The 21,598-nt window shown below is 39.9% G+C and overlaps 1 protein-coding gene across 1 annotated transcript in view; it reads right to left on the reverse strand.

Moving 5' to 3' along the window:
* Positions 1-535: 535 nt before the first annotated feature.
* Positions 536-21,598, reverse strand: part of SCML4 (Scm polycomb group protein like 4) — a 47,630-nt gene continuing 26,567 nt past the window's right edge. The window contains exons 6-7 of the mRNA XM_081940027.1: positions 10,480-10,625; positions 536-941 (exon numbers count right to left, since the gene is read on the reverse strand). Coding sequence (XP_081796153.1) covers positions 816-941; positions 10,480-10,625 — 272 coding nt within the window. The 3' untranslated portion in view covers positions 536-815. The remainder of the gene's footprint in view (positions 942-10,479; positions 10,626-21,598) is intronic.

Below are 21,598 nucleotides of genomic sequence, written 5' to 3' on the forward strand. Positions count from 1 at the left end.
TATGTAGGAAAGCATATGATTCAGGGCAGCAAGGAGAAACCTGGAGAACAGCATACAGTTAGCTGTTCAGTCGGTTTACAGGCTGAATGCCATGAAAACATGATTAAATTCACAGTGTATGTCCAAGCAAATGCACAATTTTTATCTTCATATTCCCAGAATATTCTGTGATCCTCCCAGGTCACTGGGCAAAATATAGACGGGTCTCCTGTTAAAGGAATGCATGTGTGGTTACACAAAAGAATTAGATTAGGAGTTTGTTCGCAGATGCATGAATGTTGCTAGACTACAATTGATGACTGGCAGCTAAATGCATTCATTGATTCCAATTAAAAACCTCTCTGTTTGAGGTGATATGAGAGTGCTTTGACTCTGATAGCAAATTCATAAGACAAGTCACCTGATATGGCCAGATGCAATGGCCAGACTTAAGTGAAGCAGCCCAGAAAAAAGCTTTTCAAATTTCTTCTTTTCTAAAAAGTAGGGGAGATCTTTTGGTGTACAATTTTTCTTTTATGATTACAAAAATAGGACTTAATAATAATAATATTAACAATAACAATATGGATAATACAAAATAATTATAATTGTATACTTTTTGGGAAAAGTATTCACACAAATCAGCAACACACAACCACCCACCCGCCTTCTTTGAATTAAAATGGTGAAGATGAAAACTTTTAGAAAGGCCAAGTTCTCAGTACAAAACAGAGGAGAAGCAGCTTGAAAATGGATTATTTTTCCATAAGGCAACTTGTTACCTTTCATCTACTTCCTTGATTTATATTGGAATTGTTTGGTCTTTTAAAAAAGCATCAGAACTTGGCTTGTTTCAATTTATCGATGTGATAACAGAGTTTGAGTGCCGGTCCCAGCTTCAGACCCAAATATTTCATGATCATGTCGCTTTTCAGTAGCAAGAGAGCATTGCCATCAATCTCCTAATACGAAAAGAAAGACAGAAGATGGAATGAAAAGCATAAATCATAATTTGGAACTGTGTTTGCAGAAGAAATAAAACAATTTGCTGCAAAGCTGTAGAAAGAATTGGCCTGCATGCCTCTGACGATACCAAACATTTTTGAGAAATTCAACAAAGTAGGACCTCAATTCCCAAATGTTCTACTATTCCAGAATTGGATCTATTTAACTGAAGTGCTGGTGAATTTATTTATTTAAAATACGTTCATGAAACCTGCCATGCAATGCAACATCTGGCAGTATACAACATTAAAATGCCTTCCATAAATATGTAAATGAACACAAAAGTAATAACCAGATCACTGAATAATGAAACACCACCACCATGAAGAGAGAAGCACTAAACATTTGAGCATAAGCCTAAGCTGAAGTCAAATTTCAGAAGCAGCTGTTGATTTTCTTGATGGTCCAGCTTCATTAAGTCCTCTGAGTTCAGAGCCAGTGTCAGATGTCTGTTCTTGGAGTACTACATAGTCACAAGGAAATATGATCTTTCACAACAGCAGCAGCAACTACAAACTAACAAATCAGGCAACAGGGGTGGGAACTTCTACGAGCCCCCGATAGCAATGGCACTTAGGTTTATATACCACTTCATAGTGTTTTATAGCCATCTCTAAACAGTTTATACAGTCAGTATATTTCCCCCATCAAACAGGGTCCTCATCTTACCAACCTCGGAAGGATGGAAGGCTGAGTCAACCTTGACCCGGTCAGAGTTGAACTCCTGGCAGCCAGCAGATTTAGCCTGCAATACTGCATTCTGACCACTGCGCCACCACGGCTCTTATGCTCATAGTCAGATGACTATGAACTGCAAAGGAAAGGACTTTAACGAATGCCCTAACGTGAAACAGTTCAAATATGAACTATAAAAGTTGCCTCTTACATGATCTCTGCAGGAGAGGTCAAAAAAAGTCAAGATGACAACCTTGGCTGCCCTACTGAACCTCTGTCCCCTTTTTATATGTTCTGTGTCTGAAATCAGATAAAAAGGGATGGAGACTTCAGTTCAAGTCTCATGGTTGTCACCAGACACAAAACATGCCTGGCGAGTAACAATAAGATAGCTGAGTAGCTTCTAATAAAATAGAAAGAATTTGAGGACAATATTCACAGCGTGAAAATTGTGCTCCTTGTGAAATGGGAGATTGCAACCCCTAGTAAAAACAGGGAGGACAAGGGGCCCTTACCAGCTAGTTCCAGAGCCCAAGCACAGAGGCAGAAATAAGTTCACCCAATCAAGAGGATCATGCGTTGCCCTAAAACCCCACATTTCTTGTAAAGAGAATGTATTCCTCAGATGCTTCTCTCCATGATTTACTTGCTGGGATCGCCTTCATGAAGAGTATATTGCAGTGATGTCTAACCTTTGTGTCGTTGCATGCCGAAAGCACGTGTGTGTGCGTGACAATGCATGTGCGCGTGCCTACACCCATAATGCAATATGCACATGACACACACACAGACCGTGTGCTCCCCCCCCCCTGTGCTCTGTTTTGGGCTTAGCAGGCCTCCCGGCAGCCTCTTGGAAACAAAAATGGTCTCCTGCATGCGGCAGAGATCCAAAAATCATCTGGCCGGCAGGTAACACACACATAAGCGCAGTGGAGCTGAGCTAGGGTGACAGCTCACGTGCCCGCAGAGGGGGCTCCACATGCCACCTGTGGCACAGGTGCCATAGGTTCGCCATCACAGGTATATTGCATCAACTAGAAAAGCTAGGGTGTGTTGCAGTCCAAAGTACGGCTAAATAACATCCAGCAAGCTGGGGTTAATATAAAAAGCTCCGGGGAATTTTGTAAAGCAGAAACAGCACACAAGGCAGTGATTGAGTACATATTCTTTCATCACAGGCATGGTTTAGTTCTAAAGCTGAACTATATGAATCATTTCAGAGGTTGTTTATAATGGCCACCGGAGCAGGGGTGGGTTCCTGCCAGTTCTAACCTCTTCTATAGAAGAGGTTCCACAAATCTACAGTGCCGTTTAGAACCAGTTCCAGCTCCCTCCCCCTGCTCGTCCGCACATCATCAAGATGAAGAGCGAGAGGAGGAATTCTGGGAGTTGAAGTCCACAAGTCTTAAGGCTGTCAAGTTTGAACACCCCTGGGGTTTTTTTTTCTAAAGGGTTAGGGGTGCAAGGGTCTTGTAACTTGACAGCTTTAAGACTTGCGTGCTTCAAATGCCAGAGTTTCTGAGCATTTTGGTTACCAAGCAAGAGTGTTGTTAAGTGAGTTTCACCATATTTTTCAAGTTGGCCATGACTGCCAAGCCACTCCCACCCAGTCACATGGCTGGCAAGCCACTCGCACCTGGTCACATGGCCAGCAAGCCACTCCCACAAAGCAGGCCACACCTACAGAAGAAGTTCTAAAAAACTTTGAAACCCACCACTACCACCGGAGCTCATAAGATGCACTGGCTTCTCAAACTCTGCTGTGAGGCTGTAAAAGTATAAAGCAACTGGAAACATTTCACGTTGCTTTATTACAATCTAATCCTGTGAACACCGACTGTCAGGTTTAATATTTCAAGAGTGCTGTAAAGCTCTCCGAGAGAGCCCACTAACCAATGCAAACAAGCTCTAAATCATAAGGCTGACTTTGCTGTAGCTTCTTAAAGTGTAAAACATTCTGCTTGGTAATTGAACAGAAATGGAAGGATTGCTTTGCCATGTCTTTCCCCCCAACTCCCCTTTTGGTCTGTTTTTTAAAACAACTGAGAAGGCAAACTTTATACTGCCCAGCAGTATAATCACTCTATTAAGGTAAACTAATTGGAAATAAAGCTAAAATGATCCCTGCAAAGATAGTTCGGTCTTAACAAATACATATGCTTTCAGTTCTATGCTTCATCAGAGGAGGCAGATCCATTTCTGAATGAACAGGTTAAATCTGTCTTCATTCAAAAGCTGCACTTTCCCTTCTGTATTAATTTTTTGGTCACAAACCAGAACTCAGCGAGAATTCTGTTGCATCAAAATCTAATTTTTGGGTTGGCTTCCTTATTTGTTACTTAGCTGATGGCTTCGATTTTTAACTGTACCCATTAACTCTGTTTGCACACCCAAGCACAATTCGTTTTACGTACAGCTTGTTGAACAAACCACAAGCGATTGAGTTTATGCAATATACTAAGCTATAAATCCTGGCTTAGAAACAATACGGGCAGAGTTTACATAACCTAAGCTGTGACCAAAGGAAGCCTGTTACATTCATCCAATATTTAAATCCTGTTGCAGATCTTCTGATTTATGTGGGATTAATTGTTTATTTGGTGCCATGAAGTCTAACACTTCTGAGTGTGATGTAAACAAGGGCACTAAGGAATTTCTCGAAACAACATTTTTATTTATGGCCCCCATAAAAAAGGGGCTCATAGATAAACATTCCATCCCTTACTGTCACGGTGATATCTCTGACTGTCTAATCAATGATATATGTACATGTGAAGTTTTCCATACATGAAATTGTATCTTTTCATTACGTAGTTTTCTTGTTTATGAATGTGTATCCACCCACCCTATTGAAACCAATAAAAGAGAGCCACGGAGTCAGATCTGGGCTCTCATCCCGAGAAAGCAGCCTCTGCGTCTTTCATGATTCGGCCCCCCATGAGAAGCCCACCGGACATTCGCAACTGGTGACCCCGACGTGATAGTTCTGAGACTATACGTCCCCCGACGTGATGGCTTAGGCTGTACGTCCCTTGAACTTTCTTTGCTCACTGCCTGGAAGAGGCTATGCATACATCCCGTCTGAAGCAAGACTACGGATCCCCTCGTGAGTATAAGAAAGAAGGTTAACCAAGAAGCAGGTGAGACCTGCAAAAACTTGGTAAACCAATCAAGGTTTAAATTATTATTTTAAAAAGAATAATGGAAAGATTTTACAAAAACCAAGTAAATTTAATTTGGCCTTTTTATATTTGGAAATCCGGAAAAGGGCTCTGTAAAAATGTCTATGTGGAAAAGATTGGGAATTTATTTCCACAAGACACAAAGAGCCCCTGCAAAAGTGTTATCTATCAAGTAAAAATTCTTTTTCCAAAATCATCTTCAATTGGTCTCTTAACTCCTCATGGAGATGTTAATTTTTCTGCTTCTCCACTGTTAGAGGAACAATTAGCAACAGAGGAGGGGAATAAACATATGTTTTCTGTCTCTCCACCTAAATTGATTCCACAAGATCATGAAGTAATTAGTTTAAAGGATTGCTTTTTTCTATCCTTCCTTTTCCTGCTTCGTAAGAAAAGTTTGACTCTGTAAGTCTGCTTCTTACCTCCCCACACCTCCCCCTCTTCGGGATGTCTGCTGCCTTCCCCCCCCCACACACACTTTCTTTTCTTTAGAAGGAGTTTGTCCTGTCCCCCACCTCCCCCCCTTTTTTTTTGGAAGAGCCTGTGTGGTTAGGGTTAGGGTTGCAGGAAAACAACAGAGAGATAATTTTGAGGCTCGAATGAAGCTTTTGATGAAATTAGCAAAGGGAAATGTTACATTTGAATGCCGGAGGGCATTTCTTGGACTTGGGAACGATCTTGATCTGGTAGATATGATTATATATTTATTTAGTTTTTTAAAAAATTTAGATTTATGTTGCAGAATTGAATTTTTTGTATAAGTGCTATTTATTGGCTTTGGTAAATAATTATATGGATATTTTAATTGGAGCCCCAAAGATATAACCTAATTGGCTTTTAAAAAATAAATAAATGATTTTTTACTGGAAGGAGTAGGGGAGACATGATGACATTGTTCCAATGTCTCAGGGATTGCCACGGAGAGTCAGGCTGGTCAAGGAGAGAGATGGCTTGGAGCTGGGGAGATATTTCCTAACAGTTAGAGCAGTTGGTCAATGGAACGGCTTGCCTCCAGGGGTTGTGAATGCCCCAACACTGGAGGTTTTTGAGAGGATGTTGAATGGTTATTTGTCTGAAACGGTATAGGTTTCCTGCCTAGGCAGGGGGTTGGATTGGAGGACCTCTAGGGTCCCTTCCAACTCTGTTACTGTATTGTATTGTATTGTATGAATTGCAGATTGTTCCAGTAAAAATAACTGCATGAAATGTTACAATTTTTTTTGCTCCAACTTTTTCTTTGTTTAAATGCACACGGAGGTATTTTGCTAATTAATTTATGGCAGCTATTGGGGAACCTTTGTCTGGGTTCATCCGTCTGCGTCTGCCAGTTTACTTAAAGTTCTTTATTTGATTTATTTTTTTTCTCCTTTTCGTGCCCTTGCCACAGTTGAAAAGATTAATGAGATTTTGAGCATTCCATTTGTGGATTGCTAACTTGTCAGCTAATTCTTTTGATATTTTTTAAAGACAAAAAGACTCCGTTTTCAAATGTTTTGCCATTATTATTATTTTTTAGGCAGTTGTTGAATTAATCACCTTGGGTTTGTTGTAGAAATTGGACTGATTTAATTAATATTATTTTTCCTATTCCAAAATCTGATTTTTAATTTTGTTTTCAGAATAACTTCTTTCTTCAGTGTCCTTTCACTGACTATGTGGTCTGTATTTTTTCTCATTTGCCTGAAGGTCTTTGGCTTGCGTGTTTAATAACTTTTCTTTTCCTACCTTGCAATACTGTTGTTCTTGCAACACTAAAAATTGTCTGTTGCTATTTTAACTTTTCACATCTTTTTTCAACAAGCTTTTAAACTACATTTCTGACTTTTATTATGTGTGTCAATTTATTTTTAATTTTCTAGGTATTTTTTTAAACTATGTTTTTTCTTCAGATTTTTTTTTTATTAACTTTTTTTATCAAACTGCCTGGGGACTGGCACAATCTTGCCATATGCCACTCAACCAGGCCAAGCAAATTGTTTCATCTTGCCCCCAGTGTTTTGGGGCATCCCCCTCTGGGGATAGGAAGTTAATCCCCATGATTTGGCCTTTAATTATTATGGCAAATGGATGTCACCTATGTTTTTTTTTTTTGGCTCCTTAGAAGTCAATTCATTTCTCTTTTTGTATTTTTTGGCTACATTTTAACGAGGAGTAACAGCTAATTATGTTATTTCTCATCTTTTTTTTTCAGCTTTTACTGCCTTGGGCAAACTTTTCTTTTTAAAGACTGATAATGGCCTGGCCTATTTTTTATTGGCTTTTTGTAATCTTGTACTAATTGGAACATTGTTTTAATTTTGGGGTTTTTTTTTTCCTTATAATTCCACAAGTTAAGCCATTGTGGAACGTGTTAATTGGTCCTTTAAGGACTGTTTTTCCAAACAAATGAAAAAGGAGGGATTTTGGGTACCTAACAATATGGTGTACCCCAATTTGGCTAATTTGGCATAGGTAACATAATAGATTTAAAAAGTTTGTTTGCCTCCCCCGCTAGGGGGACGAGGATATGCTGTGCTTGCTTCTACAGGTCTTTGTGGATTCTAGCACGTGGTGTTTGTCTAGCTAAGGATATTGTGGTACCAGTTCCCAAATCCAGTTCCAGAGATGACCAAGATGACTTTACAGACAGCACAGAGGCCAATACGATCTTGCCAAAACAGCTGTCCAGTGATGTGAAAAACCAAAAACCACCAAAGCAGTGCTGAAACAATGACACGTGGAACAAATGCACTGCCATTTTTGCCAAGTCCTTAGTCATCATTTGTTTATGTTTACTTGTTCTGTCATCTCACCCAAAAACTCATTTGAACAGTGACTGTAATAAAAATCTATGGGTGCAACTAACATCACACACACTGACTTGAACTGTACATGAAACATTTGCTTTCTACATGCTTGGATCCTGTTTGAATCTTGCCTGCAGTAATTCAACACTTCATTGGTTCGAATTATAAGACTATCTTTCATTGAGGATTAATTGCTTATGATCCTCCCCCTGATGCAATTGCTTTGTATACTCCCATAGTAGCAGTTCCTGAAAATGTAACATGTGCTAAAGTAGTTAACTGTATATCTTCAAGTAAAAAGCCTCACTGTTTCCATATTAGTTCACCTGCTTTAAATTGTACAGCTTTGAGGAGATTTCTTTTCACTTTGCTTATGTTTGGCTTCTGCAAGGATGCTTTTTTACATATGGTCACAAAACTTTTAATTACATTTCTGTTAATATTAGTGAAGCACAATCTTGCTTTAGCTAGTTAATTCCTGTGTTGCTTTCCAAACAGCAACTTCAGACATCAATTGTGACTCTGAGATTAATGTGGTTGTATGTAATTTGGTCTATTTTAGTAATTAATGTGTTGTTTTAATATTTCAGATGAATCCAGAACTATCCAGTACCAATTCAATATTTTATACAATTTGGCCTTTGATTTGAAAATTGATACCCTAGGATCCTTGTGGGAAAGCTTTTACCCACAGGTCTGTTGGGAAATGTTTTAAGTTATTTAGTCATCATTTGTGCTAGAGGTAACCTTATGTAAAGACATGCGTAGAAAGCTACCATGATCTCAGTAATTGGTTATCTTGGACACCTATAAGCTCACCTAATTAGCAGAACCAGATGTGGGAATAAAGGAATGGTTACTACAGACATACACATTACAGCTATGGTCTCGAGTAGCCTGTTATTTTTTAGCTAAACCAAAAACATTAATTTGTTCTTGTTGTTTTATTCAATGTATTCCATCCTTAATTACTCTGGCTAGGAGTTTTATACCAAAACATCAGCAAATCAATGTTATTACCTCGGTGAATAACGGAGGACCACCCCAGCTGCTGCAGAAACCCGAATTTACGCTTAGCAGCAAAGAGGAATTGGAGGGTATAGACTCTGGACGCCATAGATATATTAATGTGCCTTCAGATGAATATCATAGTGCATTTTAAAAAAACAAAACAAAGCAAAACAAAACAAAAACAGAGGTGATGTTGCAGATCTTCTGATTTATGTGGGATTAATTGTTTATTTGGTGCCATGAAGTCTAACACTTCTGAGTGTGATGTAAACAAGGGCACTAAGGAATTTCTCGAAACAACATTTTTATTTATGGCCCCCATAAAAAAGGGGCTCATAGATAAACATTCCATCCCTTACTGTCACGGTGATATCTCTGACTGTCTAATCAATGATATATGTACATGTGAAGTTTTCCATACATGAAATTGTATCTTTTCATTACGTAGTTTTCTTGTTTATGAATGTGTATCCACCCACCCTATTGAAACCAATAAAAGAGAGCCACGGAGTCAGATCTGGGCTCTCATCCCGAGAAAGCAGCCTCTGCGTCTTTCATGATTCGGCCCCCCATGAGAAGCCCACCGGACATTCGCAAAATCCAGCCCAAACTTTCCTTTTATTGTCCAACTACTCCCTTGAAAGTGCATAGATCGGCACAGCTGGCAAAGGATTTAGGATCTGGTGAAGATCAACCATCCCAAGAGTAATGAAGCATGCCTTAATTAAGACATACAGCGTTGATGTCACAGATGTTGCTTTCAGAATATACATTGCTGATCTCTCTTTGTTGTGACAAGTCAAATGAATAATTCTTCTCATTGGACAGTGGTGGCATGTCACAGCCAAATTAGCTGAATGCAAGGAAGGGAAGTCAGGAGCTGGGAATGTCAGCGGCATTCAGTTCATCAGTTTAAATGATGCACCTACATTTTAAAATGATTTAACGTGCTGAAAACTGTGGTTAAGGTTAATGGAGTAATCACTTGTCTCTCACCTCTGGTGTCTTCTTGTTAATCCAGTTTAGCTATGAAGGTTAACAATTGCTCAGAAATGAGTAATTCAAAGGCATAATTGAGCTGAATATGCCGATAGTTTTAATCAACCACTAGACCTCTTGTAGGTTTCCCTGCGAAGCCGACTGAATTATAAGTAGGAGGTGAGTGAGTGCCAGGGGGGGAGGATTTAAAACCAATGTATCTTTGAATTCTCATCTTTCTTACAAAGGATATTGTTATTCTACAAAAAATGCTAGCAATCCTAGTTATTGGATTCTCTTCTGACTGAAAACGCAAAGCCAAACAAGGTCAGCCCATTAGTCTAGCAGCTAGCTCTTCACCAGACTTTTTCCCACAACGACTGAAGTGGTATTTCTGGGGAGTGCACAAAAAGATGGTTCTGCCATTCAGTTCTCTTGCAATTGACCCTCAGCAGCAGGCTGCCTGGCCCTGGGGTCCCTCTTTAGCTGTAGCACTAACAACAAGCTTTAGATCCTCTCTGAATCCATCCAAGCCCCACCTCAGGCTCTCTAAGATATGAGCGCCATCAAGTTGTGCCTGAGATCCAGATTCAGTGTTTCTCAACCTTGGCTACCTGAAGATGCATGGACTTCAACTCCCAGAATTCCCCATGCTGGCTGGGGAATTCCGGGAGTTGAACTTCACCCATCTTCAAACACTGCCTAGATTAATTCTATTTGCCTGGAGAAAGACTCACTTTGACTCATTTTTGTCAGCTGTCCGTTTCAATCTCAATTTACATTGGTTCAAGTACAGACCAAAGCAGTTTGCTAGAAGGTTACATTTGGATCCTGTCATTTATCACAGAAAGTCTTCTACGTACATGTTTCCTGAAAAGTTCCACGTGAGGTCCCAAAGCATGAGGATCTGCGTCTTTAACAAACCATACCACGTCATCAACAGTCCAGGTCAAAGGATTTTTGCTTTTGGGTCTTGTGGCATCCTGTCTTTCTGGTGATGGACTGGAAGCTGTAGGAGTGAAGCAACAATTGGTGGGATAGAATAACACATGACAATCCACCCACTGTTTCAACTGTACTGTGTCGGCTGGGACCAGCCATACCAAACAATTTGAAGTCTAGATAACTAGGTTACATTGATACAATGACTGTGTTTGTATGTTATTTTAAGCTGTAATAAAGTTTCTTTGGGTTTGATTTAATATAGCGTGTGAACTCAACCTCTGTAAATTTTAAAGCATGTTTCAAAGCTGACTATTTTGTATGAACACAATCAGTTATGGTTAACCAATAAGTCAGTGGTGAAATTCAAAAAGTTTTTAAGAGCGGTTCTGTGCGGTTCTGGCTTGGTGGGTGTGGCAGGGGAAGGATACTGCAAAATTCCCATTCCCAGCCCACTCCAGGGGAAGGATATTGCAAAATCTCCATTCCCACCCCACTCTGGGGCCAGTCAGAGGTGATATTTGCCTGTTCTCCAAACTACTCAAAATGTCTGCTACTTGTTCTCTAGAACCTGTCAGAACCTGTTTTCACCCCTGCAATAAGTCCTTATTAAACAAAACATGGCCGAGCCTATTGTCTGAACTTAACAAGAAGGTTTTAATAAATGCATTTCATGTAATGTTAATGCCTGTTAGTTTTTGAACAACGCACAGCAGGGAAACATAATGTCAGTGCTGCCATCCTGCTACGCCTCACTGCTGCTTCGCTGATACCAGAGTGATTGGCCAACCGACTCTAAGGTCACAACCGTGGGAATGCAATGCAGAACATGACTGAGCCCACCAAATGTCAGAACCATTACCAAAACAATTTGTTTTTAATTTAATTGGACACTAGGGAATAGTTGCAGGGGGGTGGGGACCTGGAAAGGGGGAAAGTTGGTAGGCACTTTTCACATTCAAGGCTCAGATCTGCCTTTTTCTATCTTGTAACCACCTGGCTTTAGTAAAGTTAATCCTTTCACTACTAATGCAGCCCAAGGCTCTCTTTTTTTTGATAAACAACCAGTTTGGGACAAGTCTGAAACATAAGTTATGTTGCATTCAGGAGCAAGCAGTGTTTTCATAGGCATTATTACAAGTCGAAATAACATCAAAAACACAGTATGTATAGCATGATATTGTGTAAATAACCTAATTATGTGATTTATATTGTGATATCTGATACAAATATACCGTATTTTTGGACTATAAGATGCACCGGTGTATAAAACGCACCAAGATTTCAAAGAGGTAAGTAAGAAAAAAAGTTTTTGCCTTCTCTCAGCCCCAAGCAGTACTCTGCAGGCTTCAGCAGATCTGGGGCAAGGCAAAAATGCCCCCGTTTTTGCCTTGCCCCAGCCCTGCTGAAGCCTGCAGAGTGCTGCTGGGGGCTGAAGGAAGGCAAAAAAAGCCTCTGTTCTTGTGAAAAACGAGTATTTTGAAAAAACTGGCATTTTTGCTTTGCCCCAGCCCTGCTGAAGCCTCTAGAGTGCTGCTGGAGGCTGAGGGAAGGCAAAAGAGCCTCCATTTTGTTTGCAAAAATGGGCATTTTTGCCTTGCCCCAGCCCTGCTGAAGCCTGCTGAGGGAAGGCAAAAAAAAAGCCTCCATTTTTGCAAAAAACAGGCTATTTTTCTCAAAAAAAGAGACATTTTTGCCTTGCCCCAGCCTGGCTGAAGCCTGCAGAGTGCTGCTGGGGGTTGAGGGAAGGCAAAAAACCTCTCTGTTTTTGCGAAATAAGGCCCGATTTTTGCAAAATGTGGGGGCGGGGCTTCAGAGGGCCCAAAATGGCTGTATTTGGTGTATAAGATGCAGCAACATTTCCAAGCTCTTTTAGTGGGGGGGGGAGGTGCACCTTATAGTCCGAAAAATATGGTATATATTTCATGACGTACATGTCATTTGTTTGCACACACACACCCCAGGTGGCCATGATTCCATAATGTTGAGAATGCGGATGTCCTAATGCTCCAGAATAAACCTTGACAAGCCCACATTTTATATCCTTGCCAAATGTCACTGGTTGTTGAATTTCTTCGGTACTAATAATTGTGTGGGGGATGTGAATGAAATCCAAGTTCCATAGAAAAGGCTTGTGTATTCTTTTTTCTTTCTCTCCCTCCTCTGTAGAAACCTTCCCCAACCCTGCACCCTCCAGAAATGTTCCAACTAGCATTAGGCACTTTGGTGTCTCCAAGCCCCTGGAGATCTCAGTTCCATCAGCTAATAGAGGCAAACACAAATGCCATTGGAAAAGTCACAAACCAACATTTCTAGAGAATTCTAAGCTGTCCATCTTGTTTTAAAGTTCAATTCAAAATTCCTACCCAGAATAACCATGAATGACTGGCTGGGAATTCTGGGAATTGTAATTTTAACTCATCCAACGATACCAGCCTAGAAAATCTGCTCTTGGCAATGCACTAATGTCATTCCTCCAAATTAAATTATTTAATAGGATTTTAAAATATCTATCATGACACAACATCACCAATCCTCGTGAGGTTTAAGCCATGGGAAAGAGTCCCGAAATGAGAGATCTCACAAGATTTCAGGTAATTTGGGGAAAGAATCCAGGGCCTGAAAACAATGATCAATCTCTGCTTTACAGCCTAAGCAAAGGTGAGGAACCTCTAGCGCTCCAGGAATAATGAAAATGCTATTCGTGGACTTCTACTCCCATGATGGATAGGGAATTCTGGGAGTTGAAGTCCACATATCTTAAAGTCTCCAAGATTGAGGAACACTGGTTTAGGCATTCAGGGGGTAAGGATGAAGCATTTTAATTCAGCAATAACTGAAGGGCTGCTACTTGCCTATCTATTAATGTCTATGGTTGATATACCAACCTAAAATAGTTGTGGCAGATCGTGACGTAGTATGTTATGTGAATCCAATCAATTAGGCTGAATAGTTAACTATTGTTAATTAAACCATGGATTTCCTTGTGTGAACACAGCCTATAATTTCTTCTGATAGGATCTTTCTTAGTGTTTGGTGGATGTGCATTTCTCCACCTTCATCATATATAAAAAAGCAGTCACATTTAAAATAGTTCAGCCATTGATTTTTATACATATTTTGCTTTATTGCCACTTCATATCTTCTTGCAGTTGAATTCCAAGGAACTTGCATTCAGTATAGATAATTTTTCACTTTATCACTTCACTGTCATTTTCATCCAGATAAGGTTGAAATTCAGATAATATATGAAATGACAGCTTCATTCAATCTTTTGCTATGGCATCCCAATTGGGACTGAGATCTTTTCATAGTCCATCTAAGGTAATCCAAGTGGACAAGTGTTATTTATAGGGCCATCACCATGTTACTTTTGTGTCCATCGCTGTCTGATAAATGTATAATGTATTTTTCACATTTATATTTCTGTTTTAATGTTATAGTTATGACATGGTTACAGTTAGTTTGTCACTTCCCTCATTTCTTATTTGATTTCCAAGTAAAGCTTTAGCATTTGTTTTTCTGTTGTACCCTGTGTGATTCCAGATCAGTACATATAAAAGAAAGATGCTAATAGGATGGGAGAAGAAGTAGAAAAGCAAGTCAGCTATAAATGCCTCCATTTCTTGTGACATGAAACAAAAAAGATGTTAGCTACCAAGTTGTTCATTGAAAATAGTAAATACCAAATTCTGCATCATGCGCGCAAAACATCTATTTCATAACTCCGCTTTGATCCTATCCCCATATTCTACTTGTGATTATCCTGTTCTGTTTTTTTGACATTGTTTTTTGAACTTTAAGTGTGAAACGCATGGACTTTGTCCAGAGCTCATATGCTTCTATCAATAATGAAATCTCACCATTTTGTTTTTATTGATGGTTTCAGATATTTGGATTGTTTTAGTATGTCCATCACCCAGAGTCACTACCTGAGATGAATGACTATAAAAAAATATGATAAATAAATAAAATAAAACCAGCTATTATCTTCACAGGTAACTGATCAAAGCAGCCATCCAAAAGGCAAAACAAGATTTCAGTAAATCATGGAATCAATATGTCATTTAAATTAGGGAATAATCTCCATTGGCTGCAGTTCACATGGTGAAAAGTAAATCATTTCTACGGTGTTGTCTATTATATTTTAGAGGAGAGCATGGAAATCCCCTATCCTTTGAGTATCTCTATCCCGATTTCCATGTCAGGGGAAAAAACACCCTGGAGAAAATATGAGATCAATGGACCGGGCTGATTCCCTTCCGCATATCTTTTGAGATATTAAGAAAAGAAATAAAAGTCTTTAAAAAGTATTCTAATTAATAAACAAACTTTAATACGAAAATAATAAAAGTAAATGAAACAGAAAATAACTAATTGGTTACATTTTGATAATAAAAGCTCTGGTTGCCAAGTTGGCAGCCGAACAAAGAAGAAAGGAATAGATTCTGGAATGTGTGACGCATGCGCAACAAATCACTTTCAGATAACATTTTGTTTTATGACCTGCGCAATAAAGCTTTCTTAGTTTAACTCTTGAATGTCAGTTCAGGCCTAGCAAACTTTTTAACATCGTGACATTCCACCCCCACCCTCGGTCTGATAAAGTGAGTGTGACACTAGAACCTGGCAGCTGACAAATTCAGAAAGTCCTGACAATGAGATCTTTTTCTCCGTTTTTCATTATAGGATAAGTCATGGCTGCAATTTTCCTTTCATCAACATTTGCTTCATCAATATTTTCCTTCAACAATACAAAGGAAAGGAAACATTGCATGAGGGACAGGCCTAACCTTTGTATCATTTCTGGTTTTATGCCTTTGTAACCAGGAGTTTAGATGTAATGACTTCCTCTTTGGAGAGCTACTAAACAGGCATTTAATGGCATCGAACCTGGGCAGATTAAGGTCATTTGGCATTTAATCAAAGCAATAAAGCATTTTGGGAATGACAGTACATTTTTGTTTTTATTCTAAGGCTGCAGAATTATACATCTTGGTGGTTGTCTCTGTTCCTTTCCTGAGCATTTCCCTTTTTGTTTACTCCTCTTCTCTTTTAAAGTGCCAGATGACACAAGATTATATGATACCTGCTTGGTTGTTCTTATATCAGTGGTGTACTTATGTGTATGCGCATAAGGGAGAATTTAATTTTAAATTTATTTTTATCTAGTCTTTATAATTTTCACAAATAACTCAGGGTGGCAAACCTGCCAAATACTTCTTTCTCTTCCTATTTTCCCCACAACGATATCCCTGTGTGGTGAGTTGGGCTGAGAGAGAGTCACCCAAAGTCACCCAGCTAGCTTCCACGCCAAACTCTGGACCAGAACTCACAATCTCTCAGTTTCTGGCTTGGTGCCTTAACCACTAGACCAAACTGACCTAATGAATGGAAGGTTAAAGGCTTAGACAATGGAACATAATGTTAGTTATATAGTTTAATTTAAGAAGTCTCACCTCAGTTTATCCTCAAAATAATCCCACATGACAGCTTGAAGAGACATGAAATAACTGAAATTCAAACAAAGTATTTCCATAATTCCGATTCATCACATTGGCTACGTGGCCTTCTATATGATACTATTTGTTTTATCAATCCTAAGGAGCTACTGGAAAGCAATTTTCAGGAAACCTCTAGCTTAACTTCTTAGCACAAAACCATAGATGGAGTAGCCACTAATGCAAAATATCTTCCGGAATTGCAACAGTGCTAACTTCTCATTAGCCTGCCTGCTCTGTGGTCTCATACAAGAAGTATCTGGATGTCAGCATGGATGTACATCATTGATAAGAGTCAAGGAAGGGCAGGATCCCTGTAGATAGCAGCCCACTGAAGACTCCAGATGCAATTTCCACCTTCTCCTTGTACAGCAGGAACTCATTGTCCTGTTTGAGACTGCAGAACTGTGCTGGGTCGTGTTAACAGTTCTGAAAAGAGCAGACCAATGGCCTGATATTCTACATTGCAGTTTTCTATGGTTCTACTGTTCTACTGCTGTAAAAAAACAGCATCAGAATGTCTGACAGAGCATTATACAATATAAGTCAGTAAGAGACAAATGAAGGGCGTGAGAGATATGGAGGAATTGAAATGTCTACTACAGAGATGGCGAACGTTTTCAACACCGAGTGCCCAAACTGGAACGCGTATGTGCGCGCCGGAGCCTCAGAAACTCAAAGACCAGCTAGTTTCTGGCCAGATGGTCTTGCCATGCATTAGAGCATGGGAAACCAGAAGATCAGGTGGCTGGCACATGCATGCACGCTGGAAACCAGAAGAGCAGCTGGTGATGGTGTGCGGGCCCACACAGAGGGCTCTACATACCACCTCTGGCAAGCGTGCCATAGTTTCACCATCACAAGTCTAGTAGATGAAGACCAGGAGATCCAAGAGACTCAAATATATGATTAAGAAGTGAAAGATCCAGAAGCACAGTGTATACTGTTAAATAAATAGAGATTATAAGAAATTATTGCCTCTTTAAAGTTACAATGATCAGGTTTTATGAACATAAGGTCCACTTCTGCAATATACTGATAAAGATAGTCTTTCTCCTAAGATTTCCTCTATTTGACATTTACATGCTTTAAATGTTAAACTCAAAAAGCCAAAAAAAAATTGAACACAATAAGCCCAGCTGTTTGCTTATAAACTAACCCAGGAAATAAATTCCATGAAAGGCCTTCCAGGAGAATTTTGGACTCGCATCAAAAAGACTTTTAAGAAACTAAATTCAACATCATGAACTGAGTTATAATTGATAGCCAACAGAACTAATGTAAAACTGGTTGACACCACCCTTCTTCATGAATATTATATGCAGTTATTTTTCGTTTTGCTTTTTCTTTCTTGCTGTAGGAGTGTTCTTCCTGTATATAAATCCCGCATTTATGCATCTGAAATTATTCACACCAGGGATTAAATACATTAATAACAATCTCATCTCTCACATGTCATAGGTATCCTAGGGCACTTGTCATCAGAATTAATCAAGATGATAAAGAATACTCAAATTACAAAGAGAGAGGACTGTTTGCCACCAATAATTACCCATAAAGATCATAATTTAGATAAAATCCAATTTCCTGGCTTTGGCAGGTGGGAAGGAAAAATGCAAATGAACTATGGGGTGCTTAGAAACTTAGAAAGCATTTCAAAAGGAAAGGGGACCTATTTATCCATTCTTAAACAGTGTATACAGAATGTGATAACATCAACTAGCAGATCTGGATTTACATAAACACCCCTGTTATTGGGAATCAAAAGCTGCATGAAGTTAGACTTTAGCAACTTGACTCATAGCATTTCAAGAGCTCCCATATTAATGCTGCTTCCCCCCCCCCCTTCTCCCTTAAAGGACAGGAGAGGGTTTGATCCTTGTGTGCCTTAACTCCATGCAATGAACTTCTCAATGTTTCCTTTTTTGAAGAATGGGAATTGCAGACTTACAATATCCACCAGAAGAAAAAGCCAACCTAATCAACTCTGCAGAAAATATAGCAGCTAGTGTTGATGAATGGAACAACTGTCTCCTCTAGGCCAAATCCTAAAGATTGCAGTGCTGCAAATAATTAAACCCTTGGTCAACTTCTTCCATTTTACTTTCTCAGTTCATCTCTTGGGCAGTTACTCAATGTACCTCTTTGGTCTACTGAACAAGATCTGTTTTGTCATGATTTCTCTCCTAGCTTAGCAGCAGCTGGCTGTCCTGTCTCTATAGGTATGTGATTGCTCACCTGGGACTCAGTTTCCCTGGAGGTAAGAGAGTTCCATAGCATTCACATTGCAGCAGATTCTGGATCCCCTTCATACTACCAGAAAACACGGTACAACATGAGCTGCATACATCATTTCTGCATATCACCTGCCATTTAAAAGCGCACAGTTCAAGGAGAAATTCTCCTGCCTCCTTTGTTGCGCAGTACATGGCAGCCTGAGAATCAGAAGAGGTTTGGATTGCGCTGATCAGGCTTCTGACTGTGGTGCCCACCAAAATCTTGAGTCCTGTGTGCTCCAAGAAAAAAGGGAGTTGGACAGTGGTGGGTTTAAAAATTTTTTTAGAACCTCTTCTGTAGGTGTGGCCTGCTTTGTGGGAGTGGGTTGCCGGCCATGTGACTGGGTGGGAGTGGCTTGCTGGCCATGTGACTGGGTAGGAGTGGCTTGCCAGCCATGTGACTGGGTGGGCATGGCCAACTTGTAAAATGTGGTGAAACTCACTTAACAACACTCTTGCTTAGCAACCAAAATGTTGGCTCAGAAACTCTGGCATTTGAAGCATGCAAGTCTTAAAGCTGTCAAGTTACAAGACCCTTGCACCCCTAATCCTTTAGAAAAAAAACTCCAGGGGTGTTCAAACTTGACAGCCTTAAGACTTGTGGACTTCAACTCCCAGAATTCTTCCTCTCGCTCTTCATCTTGATGATGTGCGGATGGGCGGTGGGGAGGGAGCTGGAACCGGTTCTAAACGGCATTGTAGATTTGTGGAACCTCTTCTATAGAAGAGGTTAGAACTGGCAGGAACCCACCCCTGGAGTTGGAGCAGAATTCTAGTCTCCAGGCAGAAAGTATTAGGGTTATGCTTGTATCTTGTGTGCATGTGTCTTTAAATCACTATTTACACTATTTACACTTTGTGACTGCCTGGACAAGTCAGTGCAGTTTTCTTTGGCAACATTTTTCAGAAGTGGTTTGCTCTTGCTTTCTTCTTCGGGCTGAGAGAAAGTGATTGGCCAAAAGTCACTCAGCAGGCTTCAATCATAGTTATGTCTAGAACTCACAGTATCCTAGTGTAGGAAGTTAGCACCCGCCCTCTCCTAGAAAAATGAAATATCCTGGGAAATATTGAAAAGGCAGCATATTATATTTCCCTGTGTCAGAAATGGAGGAACATGTTTTTAGGCAGGAAGCAGATTCTTTCTTAATAGCCCCCACCTTTGTCAATGAGCCATTAAAATGCCTGAGTCAGTCTAATCTACATAACAAAGATCTCCCCCCTCAGCTCCAGGGTGATGGGATTAAGGCATGATAGTATTAGCCCTTTACCCATCTCACCACAGGGCACCTGTGAAGAGGCAATGTTCAACCAAATGTGGACTCACAGCCTACCGAGTTGCCCCTGCATGGCCCCATGGGAGTCTGACAACCAATCAGAATACAAGATCAAGATCAAAGGCCAGAGAGGGCATAAAACCAGGAACTTTCAGCATCTCGGTCTCTTTTTCTTCTTCACCCAACATCTGGAAGCATGTGATCCCCCTTTTCTGTTCAGGAGCTCAAGGCATGTGATCCTGTCCACCATTAAACCATCTTTCCAAGCAGCCTCCATGTTTCTAGTATCTTTTTCTGGAACTGAACCCAGAAGGACATTTCTTCCAACACTAGTTATTAGCCTGAAGCCTTAACCACTGCAACAGATTAACTCTCTTTAAAAAAAAGATGCTTGTATCTTTAGAAAAGTTAAGTTTTAGTTACCTATGTTTTCTCTTGTGTAGCAAGACTGATTTTATCTGGTCAGAAGTTGCATAATTTTGGTGATAAGTAAATGTAGTTTAAAATTTTGCTACCACAAGGCTAAATGATAACATTTGGGTTCTTATATTGAAGTTATCTCCTGTTTTATCAACCCCTTTCCTCGTGGCTTAGTATTTCAGGCATGGTAGGTAGTAGGAGTAGGGAGAGGATAATTCTGAGCTGTTTCTTATCTCATCTGAGGATTAATTATTGAATACCTCTTGATGGAAATGTATCTAGCAAGAACATTGCGTGAACAAGCTGTAGGGCAGGTCACTTACTAATAAGAGAAAAATCTGGTCCTCAACTGGACCATATCTGTTTAACCAATAGAAGAGAATATTTGTAGCTTGGGGTTGAAGTGGGGGGTCCTGGGTGTTCTCTGAGTTTGGTGCACTGATGTTGTTACCTAGTTTGGCAATGAAACGCCTGCAAGAAAACCGCCAACCTTAGTAAGCACCAAATACCGCATAATATCTGTTTATATTGTCTGATTCAAGACATAAGTGGCAGGGGAATAAGAAAATACAGAAAACTCTAATTCTTTGCTGCCATCTAATGCCCATTTGGATTTTTGGTAATCCTATTTTAATAGGGGGTGTGGTGGCTCAGTGGCTAAGATGATGAGCTTGTCTATCAGAAAAGTCGGCAGTTCGGCAGTTCGAATCCCCAGCGCTGCATAACGGAGTGAGCTCCTGTTCCTTGTCCCAACCTAGCAGCTTGAAAGCATGTAAAAATGCAAGTAGAAATATAGGGACCACCTTTGGTGGGAAAGTAACAGTGTTCCATGCGCCTTCGGTGTTTAGTCATGCCAGCCACATGATCACGGAGACGTCTTTGGATAGTGCTGGCTCTTCAGCTTTGAAACAGAGGTGAGCACCGCCCCCTAGAGTCGGGAACGACTAGCACATATGTGCATGTGGAACCTTTACCTTTATCTATTTTAATAAGTTTCCTTCGTGTACTCTAAATAGCAGAAAGGATTTCATTCCCCCCATTAGCCTCAACTGGTATAATAGATCCCATCAATCTCTGAGTTTCCCCATTCTATTGTAGAGGTAGACTGGGGGGGGGGGGGGAGTACTATATTTATTCAGTAGGATCCAATTTTCCTTCATTTTGAAAAAAGTTGCTTATTATTTTCAGATGATAATTGATATCTGAATCCCATGTCTGAACTTTTAAATGTTCTTATTTACAATTTTCTTCCATAATAAGATTACTGTGCAGGGGGGGATTAAGGTGCGGGGGGGGGTGGATTAAAGGGGGGGGGTGGACTTGCAGGGAAGTTAAATAGGTACATCAACAATCTTATTATGTTTAACTGACCCCATCAGGCATCTTTAGTAGCTCCCAGGTATGAGATTCCTACTCTATCTTTCCCAACCTCAGAGCAGAGCATAAATGGATGGGACTACATTCAGTACTGCCCAGTGACTTTATAAAATAACATCTTGATGATATCTGGTTTATAAGAAAGAAATAATATGCAAACTTCAGAAATGTTCCACTATTACATAAAACACA

This window comes from Natrix helvetica (genome assembly GCF_964273705.1).
Source record: "Natrix helvetica genome assembly, chromosome: 2".
NCBI lineage: Eukaryota > Metazoa > Chordata > Lepidosauria > Squamata > Natricidae > Natrix > Natrix helvetica.